Source organism: Henckelia pumila, chromosome 3 (assembly GCF_033568475.1).
Source record: "Henckelia pumila isolate YLH828 chromosome 3, ASM3356847v2, whole genome shotgun sequence".
Taxonomy (NCBI): Eukaryota; Viridiplantae; Streptophyta; class Magnoliopsida; order Lamiales; family Gesneriaceae; genus Henckelia; species Henckelia pumila.
The window spans coordinates 53,470,871-53,484,358 of NC_133122.1; the positions used below are offsets into that span (position 1 = coordinate 53,470,871).

General features: G+C 29.7%; 2 protein-coding genes across 5 annotated transcripts; both read left to right on the top strand.

Moving 5' to 3' along the window:
* Positions 1-570: 570 nt before the first annotated feature.
* On the top strand, positions 571-5,021 carry LOC140890204 (uncharacterized). 4 transcript variants are annotated; one of them, XR_012152178.1, is made up of 9 exons: positions 622-804; positions 902-978; positions 1,558-1,672; positions 2,412-2,624; positions 2,754-2,846; positions 2,926-2,961; positions 3,394-3,557; positions 3,668-3,886; positions 4,672-5,021. XR_012152178.1 is itself a non-coding variant. In XM_073297961.1 (7 exons), exons 4-7 carry the CDS (start codon positions 2,463-2,465, stop codon positions 3,195-3,197), a joined length of 429 nt encoding a protein of 142 aa, XP_073154062.1. In that variant the 5' UTR covers positions 586-804; positions 902-978; positions 1,558-1,672; positions 2,412-2,462; the 3' UTR covers positions 3,198-3,386. The 4 variants fall into 4 exon arrangements, 3 of the variants coding, with proteins under 3 accessions (XP_073154064.1, XP_073154062.1, XP_073154063.1); XM_073297961.1 differs by lacking the exons at positions 3,394-3,557; positions 3,668-3,886; positions 4,672-5,021 and adding an exon at positions 3,060-3,386 and having other exon boundaries at positions 586-804; XM_073297962.1 differs by lacking the exons at positions 1,558-1,672; positions 3,394-3,557; positions 3,668-3,886; positions 4,672-5,021 and adding an exon at positions 3,060-3,386 and having other exon boundaries at positions 590-804.
* Positions 5,022-8,009: 2,988 nt separating this feature from the next.
* Positions 8,010-9,673, top strand: LOC140892629 (transcription factor bHLH94-like). Its single transcript, XM_073301572.1, has 3 exons — positions 8,010-8,392; positions 9,025-9,390; positions 9,531-9,673. Exons 1-3 carry the CDS (start codon positions 8,042-8,044, stop codon positions 9,603-9,605), a joined length of 792 nt encoding a protein of 263 aa, XP_073157673.1. The 5' UTR covers positions 8,010-8,041; the 3' UTR covers positions 9,606-9,673.
* The last annotated feature ends 3,815 nt before the right edge of the window (positions 9,674-13,488 follow it).

Genomic DNA, 13,488 nt, shown 5'->3' on the forward strand with positions numbered 1-13,488 from the left:
TCAAGAACAAATATGAGAGCCAATTTAGACAGAGCAAAACATAGAGAGATAAATTTTCATATTTTCCCTCTGTATCTGTTTTAAATTCTTCGATTCAATTAAAGTTTTTTGTATTCAATCTTTCAATATCTTTGTATTTCAATCTTTCAAACTCTATCAATAATATTAATTCACTACAAGAAATTTGGTAATAGACTACATTAGAAAGACTACAGTTTTTAATAAAACCGTAGTATTTTTACATTTAACTACGGTTTTTACAGAAACCGTAGTTAATAGGCGTTTTTTTAAAATATACCTCTACAGATTTGTAAAAACCGTAGTCTATGAGCGTGTTTTTTTATAAATAGACTACGGTTATTTTGAACCGTAGTCTATGAGCGTGTTTTTTGTAAATAGACTACGGTTATTTTGAACCGAGTCTATGAGCGGGTTTTTTTAATAAATAGACTACGGTTATTTTGAACTGTAGTCTATGAGCGTGTTTTTTTTAATAAATAGACTACGGTTTTTTTGTACCGTAGTCTATGAATATTTTTTTTAATAAATAGACTACAATTTTTTTTGTACCGTAGTCTATGAGCTTTTTTTTAATAAATAGACTACAGTTTTTTGTACCATAGTGTATGAGAAATACAATAGATACATACATACACAGATACATTAGCGTAAGAAATTGTTTCTCTCCTTCTCAAACCCCTTTCCCACTATCGATCCCCTTTCTCCCCTAGCCCTAGCCGCCGCTCCAAGACGTCGATTCGCTGCCCTAGACGTCGGAAATCCGCCGATTGAAGCTAGACAAAGGTAAGATCTCGTTCTTGGCTTCAATTTAGTACCAAAATATTGAGGATTCTCGGCCCAAAGCTTGACTGTCGACTAACTTTGCGGAATGAAATCGCAGGTTCTTTTTCTTTGCGATTTTGGGTGATTTCTAGTCGTTTCTTCATTTTCCAGCTGATTAAAGTGATTGTTTATTGGGTATTTCACCATCTCTTTTTCTTTCGTCTCTCTGTATTATTTTATTTGGGGGTGGGAATTTTGCAAGGTGCGGGAAGCTTTACAACAAGAAAGAAGCAAAGAATAGACACAAAGAAAGAGAAAGAATAATGAAAATTTTGTTCGTGGATTCGATTTTTTTTTATGGCCGAAAACGAGGAATGTTTTTTTTCGTTTGTTCGTTAGACTTTATTTGATTCGATTCTTTCCTTAGGAAAAGAGTTTTGCATTTCATTTCGTTCGATGATGTTTATTTATGTTGTCAACTATTTCACAAAATTTTGTAATTTAGGTGATATCTTTTTGTTGATATTTGATTATTTTTATAACAGTTTACATTTTTTTTTTGCTTATTTATTTTGTGTTTTATTGTTGCTTAATACATTTTAAATAGCTGATTGGATATTAGGTGCAAAATTAAGGAGCTGTCGTTTTTTTCTGGGTGGGGAATTGATTCTATGTTTCTGTTGAGAGTTTGTAAGAGGACAGGTTGAATTTCGTGTTGAATGTTGTGGTTTAGTTTCGGGTTATTTGATAAGGTCTGGTTGTTTTGATTTTTAGGTATTTGAATTGAATAATCTAAGTGAGGAAAAGGTGCTTTTCCGAAAGGAATTTCGGGAAAGCATATTTTGGTGATTCAGGTAGCGTTGAGAAATTGAAACTTGATAATTAAGAGGTAAAGTTGCCGTGTTTCGTTTCTAAAAATGGTTTTTTTTCCCGGTATGGACTAATGTCCATCTGTTCGATTCTGAATCTTCACTAATCATGCTTTCGTTTTAATGATGCAAAACATGGAGTAATTTTTGTATTTTTTTTTCATACGTTTTCGTTTTTCCAATTTAATTGGATTTCTTTCCGTTTTTGTTTAATTTTTTTTGTCCATTTTGTGTACATGTGAATGTATTATGCGTAAAGTTTGACAAGGTGACGACTGATCAGGAGAGCATAAACATATTTTGTTTGATCTCGGGATTAATTTTTCTCATGTTTGAAAATCTTTGCTCCCATTGAGTATTGATGGATCATTCAAGCAAACATCGAATGAAGTCAATGTCTTTGGAGCTCGAGAAACATAATGAATGCTCTATCACGAGAATTTTCTGGATTTAGTTAGATTGTTGGCATATTAAGTATTAACCACTTCATACATTTACAAGCGATGTGCTTCACTTTTCTAATTCTATGCTAGTTTTCAAGGACAACCTCGAGGCTATCATGTGTAAATTGTAATGAGTTAACTGCGCATATAAATTTAAATTTGCATGTTTTTCTCTAGTTGCCGCGTCACTTTTGGAAACTATGTTTTCTCTAGTTGACGCATCACGTGTTTGTGAAAGTGCGAGCTGTTATTGGTTAGTGTGCTTACCTTGGAGGGATAATTTACCTGTGAGCTGAATGGATTTTATTGCTTGCAGCTAATTATATAAAGGAAAGATATCTCGAGCATACTTTCAATCATCAATCACATGGAAATTATGCGAGAGACCCTGGGTATTTTGTCAACATCTGACGACACTCCAGTGGTTTCAATTACCTTATTTGTCACACTCCTGTGCACATGTATAGTGATTGGTCATTTGCTGGAGGAAAATCGTTGGATGAATGAGTCTATCACCTCACTCATAATTGTAAGTATTGCACATAGTTTACAGGTGATGCCTAGTACGTTTGATGCTTAAGATCATTGATTTTGGTAAATGATAGTTACAAAAATTTGCAAAATAGAATGGAAGGGCTGTGTTATATGTAGTTTTCAGGAACAAGAGCAAATCCTCTCTGGAGTCAGAGTAGTGTGGCCCTTTTTGATGATAGGGTCAAGTGCTTTCCAAGCAGTTCTTTCTATTCTCAAGGTAATGAATGCATTATCTTTAGACAACCAAGGTTGCTCCTTGAAATAAATCACTTTCTGATGTCAACAAACATGTGCAGGAATCTGTTTTCCTCAATGCAGCAACCCAACTCAAGGTAATGGAACTATGCAATTTTCCTTTTTTTTCTCTCTCCCGTGACTGTCTTGATTATAATTTAATTTCTTATTTGTATTTGTGGTTGTGTTGATAAAGGTGTTTATCGACACACCGTTTGTGACTTGGAAGTGCATTGTATGCCAATTTGGGAATCTTTTTCATTGTGGGTTTATCGAATACCGTTTTTGCCTGGACAAAGCTCCCAAATTCAGTAAAAGGAATGAAAGTACATGATAGGGGGATTTGACGAATTTGGGTGTTTCAGCTACCAGAAATGCAATTTATGTATCAAACTTTATTTATTTAATGGTTTTGTATAAAGATTGAATTGGTTTCTATCACAATTTTTATTTTTATTTTAAACATGTGTTTTTATGTTAGAAACGAACTTATTTATTTATCAAACTTTATTTATTTAATGGTTTTGTAGATGCTATATCCAAGTTAGAGGAGGCACTGGAGGTTGACCCAAGAAAGCATGACTTTCTTTGGGCCCTTGGGAATGGATATACAGCTAATGCATTTATTTTTCCAGATCTCAATAAGGATACGCCTGACAAGGCAGTTAAATGCTATGATCAAGCAGTGCAACTGGTATATTCTACTGCATTAGAATTTTCTTGATACATGAAGCTTGTAGTTAATTTTGTATTTTTCATGAAGAAATTCTGAAGGGTTATTTAGAATTTTTTTTGGAATTGCAGGGCAATTCAGAAGTCCAATTTCTTCCACTTGAAAGGAGACGACAACCCTTGTAGAATTTCCAGCATTCCTTATATGATTGCATTTGGTGTGATAGAGATAATTTTCTCACAGATACCAGATTTTGATCAGATTTGGTGGCTCTGAGGCTCTCCATTGTCGCTACAATCATGTCCTTTACTGATGCGCCCTTGTATCTGGTCCATTTGCAGCGATTGTTGGTATTTTGTGATCCTTTTCTCCTGCTCTATCTTTTGGTTTCAGTGTAATTTTTTGCTTCTCGCGATTTGGAGCTTTGAATTTTTTTAAATTTGAATCTCTGTGCTTCGCTAGTTTTACCATTTCTGTTTTCTTCTACTGCTTTGGTTATTGTGATTAATCACTTATTTGTTTTTCCTTGTGTGCTATGTCCGATTCCTTTCATTGTAAGCTTAATGGCAAGAAAAATCTTTGTGGTAATGTGATTGTTGGTTAAAAATAGTGTGTTTGATATTGATTTCTTGAAATGATTTTGTGGTAATTCTATATATATATATATTGTGTCAAGGCCCTTGTTTGGTTGAGGCAACAATCGTCGCTAGGAAAGATGGTTTGTAGAAACTTTTAACTTACGGTCTCTTGACGGAATTCACAGGAAAACCAGAAGCCTGTTGGTAAAATATATAATAAAAATCAGTTTCACTAAATGTTGTTTTCTGGTTTCCATCATTTTCATCACATATTATAATAGGTGGATAAAAACCATGTAACATAAAATTTTCTTGAGTCATTATGTTTCTCATTTATATGTATCAGATGATATGACATTTGTATGCATATAACAGTTCTAAAAATGTGGCGATGCGTTGTATTTTTTAACCCTCTCTGTTTATGATATCTTCTTTGGATATGTGTTAATTTTATGAACTGAATGGTTATTTTCCCTTTGTTCGTAATTATTATTTTTACCTTATGTGTTGCTTGATATTCTTTTTGACATTAGTTTGTTGCTTATAAAATTTGACAGCCCTGAATGGTGAATAGATTCAAGTTATGTTCGAGCCACCGGAACTAAAAATTGGAGGATGGAAATTCAAATATGGTGGTGAGAGTGATCTGAAGCTTCTTATTAAAAAAAAAAAAAATAGAGCGATCTGAAGCTGCAAATCACATACATTGATGATAAGTGGAAATGGTTCCAGAGGTGCTCTCTTCGTTTTTGAAAGATGCCAACCGTTCCCATAAAAACATAGAGATTCAAATTTTAATTTTTAAATTTTAAGTCATTGTAATACTAAAATATTTTATAATAAATTTTATTTTTGAATTTTGTGTACTGTATAATATTGAATAATTGTATATTAATTTTTTTATTAATTTTTTTTTATTTTATAGTTGACAAAAGACAAGGGTGAAAAAACATTGTCTATTGCATGTTTAAAACCGTAGTCTTTAACGACAAAAGTCTACGGTTTAAAATCGTAGTTTATGACCGGACTTTTAACTACATAACGTTTAACATCGATTTTACAATCTCAATTAACTACGTTTTTTTACCGTAGTCTTTCAGCGTTTTTGCTGTAGTGATTCTTCGATCAATCCATCTATCTACTTCTATACTAGTACAATCATGTCTTTCCGCCGCTTCCTTACCCTGTTCCCCCGTCGTCCTTGTACATCTGGATATATATATATATATATATATTTGTTGTCCAAAACTTTCCCGAAACATAATGGTGCATGTCACACTTGATTGATCGAGTATCCACTCTTAATTTTCAATTTTCCAGTTTTTTTTTTTTTTTTTTTTTGGAAAGAATGGGCTTTAAAGATTCTCTCGCTCGATCGTCGTTTAAACAATAATTAATTTTATGGCATGATCGGAGTGAAATTAGATATATGAGTATTTAAATAATTTCAGTTTCATAAACAAATTAAATGTTAGACAATATATATTCCCAAATTTATTTATACCTCTTCACTGTGTATATTAATATCATAAAAAAAAACCAGCTCGAAGTTGGAATAACAGTTCAATGTATGTTACACAAACACAAGAGGAGATTGATTTCGTTGAGGAGTATAACTTTTAACCATACAAATAAATTGTATATATGCGTTTGTATCTCCGCAGCAAAAGGTTATATTAGGTTTTCGGTATATCGTATCAAACATACTGGTATGAAAAAAATTCATACCGGTACCGATATCGAAATTTCGAAATTTTGGTATGAAAAAAATCCATACTGATACCGTACAGATACCAAAAAAAAAAAAATTCGATATACCAAAAAAATGTCTATATATCGAAAAAATTTCGGTACGATATCCCGAAAATTCGATATTTTGATTCGATATCTCGGCCCTATATATTATAAGATGTAAAAGGAAGAAGACAGAAGGTAGGATTTATTGAAATCTGGTTTTGCACCAAACGGGTATGATAGTTTCAAAGTTTGTAAAACATAAAAGTGGAAGTTTTTTACCTCTCACACATACAAACAATACATTCTTTGAAAATGATGTTGGTCTAATATCATAAAGATGATAACAACTTGTAAATAAAGGGGTTTAAAATGTCGCCGATTCAATATTTATATTATAAATATGCAGGAATTATAAATTATCATATTAATCATATATACATTTATATTTATTTAATTTATTCTTTGAAGCTGCTGGTACTAAATCTTGTTGTGTCCTTGATATATATAACATTAAACAAGATTTGGTTATTTTGTTTAATTTGTCTCAAATATTTATAATTGGAGACCTAATAAGCAGATTTCTCTTTGTTTGCGTGCTGTCGCGCGGTACATGGATGCTTTCAACATGCGACGACATAATTTCACTGACTCCATTTCTCACCTTTTTTTCTCTTTTCCCCAAATATTTTTGTTCACTTTCTGTTCCGGCCCATATAGGATGTAGCCTTCAAAATAGTGAATACAAACAACCATACTTTATAAAATTTATTTATGAATCTATACTGTCTTCTCAGGAAAAAAGAAAGAAAAAAAAGGGGGAATCGTAAGATCGATGAAGACATGCAACATACACATATATAAAGACAAGCTACACCCTTCCAAAAGCACGTGTAAATGTTTTGTTATCTTGGGTGGGAAAAACAAAGTAGCTAGAGGTAAATAATTAAAGGGATTTGAACTTTTGGGTTTCGTACTTGACAAAATTATACATGACACTGTTTATTCTTCAATCAAACTTCTATGTATATATATTGCCATTATCTAATTTTGTTGTTACCTATCGTGAATGAAGTGACAATTAATAGAGCGGCGATCGTCCAAATGGCCTTAGATCTCTTCAAAGAAATTTCAAGATTCAACACTCCTATTATAAGCTTTTATTGTGTGGTCAGAATCTTATATATATGGATTGGGAAGATAGCTTGATGCTGCGAGATCACAGATTTGATGTCAATAAAGTTTGGATCTTTTTTAAAAAAAAAAAATGTTACATGGGGCCGGGGTAAGTGTGATAAATAATCACTCACACCGAACCTCCATGGCACATACAAAATAATTATATATATATATATATACAAAATCTGAAAATTGGTATTTTGTTGTCGAAAACTATCAAGTAGTGAAATTAAACGAGGACGACTCGATCTTTCTGTCTAAAATACATACAAAACAGCCCCCTCGTGTAGTCGATCGGTGTGTACGATTTTCAATACAACTTTCTTAATTACTTTATCTTTCAAAAAAAAAAAAAAAATTTGCTTTATTTATGTGCAATAGTATAAGTAGTACGTACGTAGTACATGTAACAACCTATTTAATAAATTTACAAGTTTACCGTAGAAAAAAAATAGTTATTTCGTTAAAAAAAAAAAATTAAGCATCAAATTAAAGAGTCACGTTTTCAATTATCTTTATTGGTTAAAGTAAAAATTATTTTTGATTAACATATCCGAACATTGAAATTACTGATATTTTAAAAAAAAAATGGATTACTGATATTTTTTTAAAAAAAAATGGAAAACCCGACTTAATAAATTTGTCATTAAATTATATCATCAAACATCCAATGGGAAGCTAACAAAATAAACGTGTGGATTTCAATATAAATTCATTTCAAATTATCATATATAAATGCTGATTGAGCCTAGTTAAATAAATGTAAAATGATTTTGAAAAATCGAGTGCTTTATCGTAAGTTTGTTCATAGTATATATTAAATTATATGTCGTAATATTAAATTTGGAATTAAATTGATTTCCAAATAATAATAAAGCAATCATTAAATTATAAAACAAGGTCGCTAGCTAGTCTTTAAATGGATAGTAACACCAATTGCTAGCTTTACAAACTCCCTCCTCCTCTTACGTATAGTGTTTTTTTTTTTCCTCCAAGAGTGAGAGAAAAAAAGAAATGGCTTTAGACTCTGTCGTTTTCCGGCGAAACCCTTTCAGTTATGGCTGCCAAGATTATGATTTCAACATTAACATCGAATCCATAAACCAAGACACTAAGCCAAGTGCCGACATTATCATGAATAACGTAGAAAAATGTGATGTAAAGTATTCCACCGAATACTTATATAGTACTAGTCCAGCAGAGGGCAGCAGGCGGCGGCGGAGCAGGAGCAGGAGCTTGAAGAACAGGGAAGAAATGGAGAAGCAGAGGATGACTCATATTGCGGTGGAGAGGAATCGCCGACGACTCATGAATGACTACCTCACCGTCCTCCGCTCCTTGATGCCTCCTTCATACGCTCAAAGGGTATTATTATTATTATCATAACTAATATCCATCCTTATTTCTTTATTTTAAATATCTTTTATTCAAGTTTTAAATTAAACTATATATATACATATATATCTATCAATCACTTTGGGAATTTAGTTGATTAAGTTGACTTCCGTGGAGGGGATCTATATATTTCTAGAATGGGAGAGAAGATGATCATCGCCAAAACTTATGAATAAAGAATTTAATTAATTAATTAAAATGTGGTACTTCTTTCAGATATATATATATATATATATATATATATATATATATGCATGTATATTTTGCTCTGGATCGATAAAATTAAATTTAATATCTGATGAGGTAACAAATTAATTCCCAGACTGTCCAACAATATATATCCATTAATATAGAAATAGTAACCAAAACAAATTATTGTGTATAATGATGTATGCATGCGTTTGTTTTTGTGTAAGAATTTTGTTGGTAGGACATATATATATATAATTGTACGAGTCAAGGAATCATCTTGTACATAAATAAATGTTATAAAACAAACCAAGGAATTAGGTCTTTTCTAATTTCTGTACGTACACGGCTAAAATAAAATAGATATGATGGAATATGGATAATTTGGTGGAATATATATATTAAAATATTAGGGAGATCAAGCATCAATAGTGGGTGGAGCCATAAATTTCGTGAAGGAGCTGGAGCAACGAGTCCAATATCTGGAGGGGCAGAGGCTGCAAATGGCCGCAGCAGGCAGCAGTGGCGGAGGATTAATATTCTCCCAATTTTTCATGCTCCCTCAGTACTCGACGAGGAATAATATTAATGGTGTGGCCGATATCGAGGTGACGATGGCGGAGAGCCACGCCAACGTCAAAATATCGATATCAGATTATCGGCGACGCCCAAAACAACTGGCCAAAATGGTGGCCGCATTTCACTCCATCCGCCTCACCATTCTCCACCTCAATGTCACCACCGTCCATCCTTCCGTGCTATACTCTTTCAGTGTCAAGGTAAATATATAAATAGAGATAACTATATTTTTTGTTCTGTTATTTATAAATTTTTTATTTTTTGTTCGGGGTGAATTTGTATTTTTTTAATTAATCAAAATTGCACATTCAGCTTTGATTTTTTTGATGTGTATTTGCAGGTGGAAGATGAGTGCCCGCTGAGCACAGTCAATGAGATAGCCACGGCGGTGCATGAAATGATTCAAGATATATGAGTACTAAATTATATAATATATATGTAATAAGGGTAGTAGTGTCATTATTATTTACTACTATTGATGTCCTAAATATAATTATTTATTTATTAGCTTTTGTTGGTTAAGTTCATGAATCTGTCTGATTTAATGATGGGCTAATCAAGTGATTATCATGTCGTTACCGCCTAATTTCAACGTGAATTAAAATTTTAGGTACAAGGCTTTTGGAATGCTTTCAATCAATGTCTCTCCGAGAATATCCTGCATTATTACTTTTTTCGGTCATTATTGACAATTATTGAAAGTCCAATAGTTAATCAAATTTTTATGAATTATGTTTACATATCCAAAATTTTAAATTTTTAAGATTAAAAAGTTTATATACGTATTTTTTTATTAAAAAAAGAGAGAGAGAGAGAGAAGTAAAAATAAATCTACGACTATTTAGGACATAAATGTAGAAATCCGAAATTCGCCCTAAATTTTGTTTAGGGTTGATCGAATATAACAGCGATAATAAAACATAATTAAACTTGATTACGCCAATTATAACCTCATAATCATATAGTCATATGTCTACTTTTTCAAACTTCTCAAGATCACGTGTTTTATTGTATATTACAAACACTGTATTGATGATTATTTAAATTATTTATGATAATGAAAAATCATGTTAAACCTTACTTAGACATTATAAAATCATATTCAAATATTATGATACACTCGGAATACTTGTGTACCTGGCTAATATTAATTATTCAATCCCCAACATTATATAATTATCTTACCTAGCTAATTAATGAATTCTATCAGTCTTGCCTAGAGAATATATAATTAAATACGAAGACGCGGACTAACTTTGATAAAAAGGACATGGCGAAAACATAATCAGAGATTAAGATTAATGCCCTTTATTCCCTCCGAAATTTGCTTGGCATTATGTGGAAAAACATGAGTTTTAAGAGTTGTCAGGGGAACGCATATAAATGGAATTAAAATATAAGAAGTGGCGGATCCAAAAATAAAAAAAAAAATTTAGTACTATAATAGGCATTGTTTGGTTTGATTTATTATTAATCTATGTATAACTTATCACAATTAATTTCGTCATATTTTCGTCATATTATTTATCTATTTATTAATTAATAATTTTACATCAATTAAATCAAATAAATTATAATCTATCCATCAAATCAAATAATGTATTAACTATTTTTTCTTATTTATTTTTAATTTACATTATATTACTTATTTATGGATTATTTATCCTATCACTTAAATCAAATGGTGGTAATAACTATTATTTTTATGCTACTAAATATATATTTAAAGTTCCAGCAACTAGTAACGAAAGCTGTTGCAGCTTAGTGGTAGAAGTTACTTAATAACTCCATGCATCAAGGTTCGATTCCTCCATCTCTCAACAATTTATTTTCTTTTTTTCTCTTATTGTCTCTCTTTTGTTTTTTTTTCTTCTCTCTCACATCCTATTTTGTTTTTTTATTTCCATCTTCTTTTTTAATTTTTTTATTTCCATCTTCTTTTTTAATGTCACCAAATATCTATATTATTATTATTATTTAACTAATAATAAATTATTTATTTATTGAAATTTTAAAAATTTATTCTCTAAAATTATGTAAAACAAAATGACACTATAGTAACAAATAAAATAAAAAAAGATATCATATTAATCGAAAAAACAATTCTAAATATCTAAAATATTTATATATTTATTGATATCTTTAAAATTAATTTATGTTCTAAAATTATACTGTGTCATATATAATCACTTTTTCAGATTTTTTTTCCATAATATATATACGTGTACAATAATTAATAATATTTTTTTCGGTTTTTTTCATTAATATGCTCATATAATTAATTAGACTTTTAATTAAATATATAGATTACTTTCAATAATTTTTTACGACATATAAGTATTCATAAAATTAAACTTGAAAAGTTATTTATCAATTGACATTCCAAAAAAAAATTGTTGATATGTGTGAAAAAGATGTAAGTATATATATATATATATTTGAAGATAGACATATATATATTTTTAAAGTAATGAAATAACATATTTGAAATACATAAAAGATTATGAGCAAATTAAATGGAGAATGATTTTTTTTTGGATGCATTGATGATATGTATTGAAAGAGAAATTGCTAAAAAAATTTATTGATGTTATCATCGAAACTTTAAAAATTTTAATGAACGTCGAGTTCCTTTAATATATAAATATTTTGTTCGAAACATACATTTGACGCTTAATTAGTTGAATATAACTGATATTGTAATTTGTCTTTTCTCTCGAGCTTGTAGGTGGCCCCTATGACCGAAATCCTGAATCCGCCCAAAATATTCAGGAATCTTCATCGGCATAAAATTTGAAACACAAATATATAAACTACTTTATTAAGTAATTTGACACCGATACGTGAAAATTAAAGGGATGTCGTCTACCTTTTAATTTGAATTATATTTTTTTGTTTTCAAAAATATAATTCGACATAAATTAAAGCCCATTGTATGTTAATTATTTTCAGGTTGGTGACAAAAACGAATTAATCGATTTCTTTTAATTTGTTTTTAATAATTCAAACAAACACGACAGATTTTAAAAGTGTGAGTGTGAGTGTGAGTGTGAGTGTGAATCCCGATATCACATGATTTCTAGCTATGGACAAATGGTAATTAATATTCTATTAATTTATCACACACAAATTTATTTTAAAAAAGAAAAGAAAAGAATACATAGACTTAGATATCCTTTGCGATTTGAGTAATGAGATAAATAATATATAAATAAGTAATATAATATAATAAAAAATAAATAAGAAATTATAGTTAATATAGTGTTTGATTTGATTGATAGATTATAGTTTATTTGATTTTATTGATTAAATTTTATTAAAAATGATAAATTACTATTTGTTCTTTTAACAATAAATAAAATATGAATAATATTATTTATAAGGAATAATATAGTAATTTAAATTAAATGATTTGATTGATGTAAGATAAATTATTAAATAAGATATCGTTTGGTAGGTATGATAAAATAAATAATACATATATAAGTAATATAATGTAATAAATAAATAAATAAAAAATGATAGTTAATATAGTATTTGATTTGATTGATAGATTATAGTTTATTTGATTTGATTAATTAAATTTTATATAAAAATGATAAATTACCATTTTGTCATTTTATCAATAAAAAATATGAATAATATTATTTATAGAGGTTTAATATAGTATTTTAAAAAATTCAATGATTTGATTGATTTAAGATAAATAATTAATGATTTGATTGATGTAAAATAAATAATTAATATATGAATAAATAATATGACAAAAAAAACGCGAGATTGGATAAGATAAGTTATACATAAATTAATAATATATAGGCTACCAGACGGTACCTAATGATTTGATTGATGTAAAATTAATAATTAATATATGTATAAATAATATGACAAGAAGAACATGAGATTGAATAAGATAAATTATACATATATAAATAATACATCCAACCAAACGATCTCTTGAATAGGAAAATTAGTATCAAGTAAAATTAAACGATCAAGAATTGGAGATGTCTCAATCTTGTGTAATTTGGGTTTAATCCAGTTAAGCAATTATTGGATTAGGCCCAACTCAGTAAACCCAAAGATTAAACGAAGCCCATATAAACTGGATGATTGGCCCATAAAAATCAAAGGAACAATGATGCATCCATTTCAGGAGATCACGCACTACGTAATAGACGAATGTTGAAGAATTAATATTTTTTAGGAAACATTGCGTTTTTGGTCATGTATTTACACATTTTGCGATTTTAGTTCTTTATATTTTCAGATTTCAGTTTTACTCCGCTATCTTTATT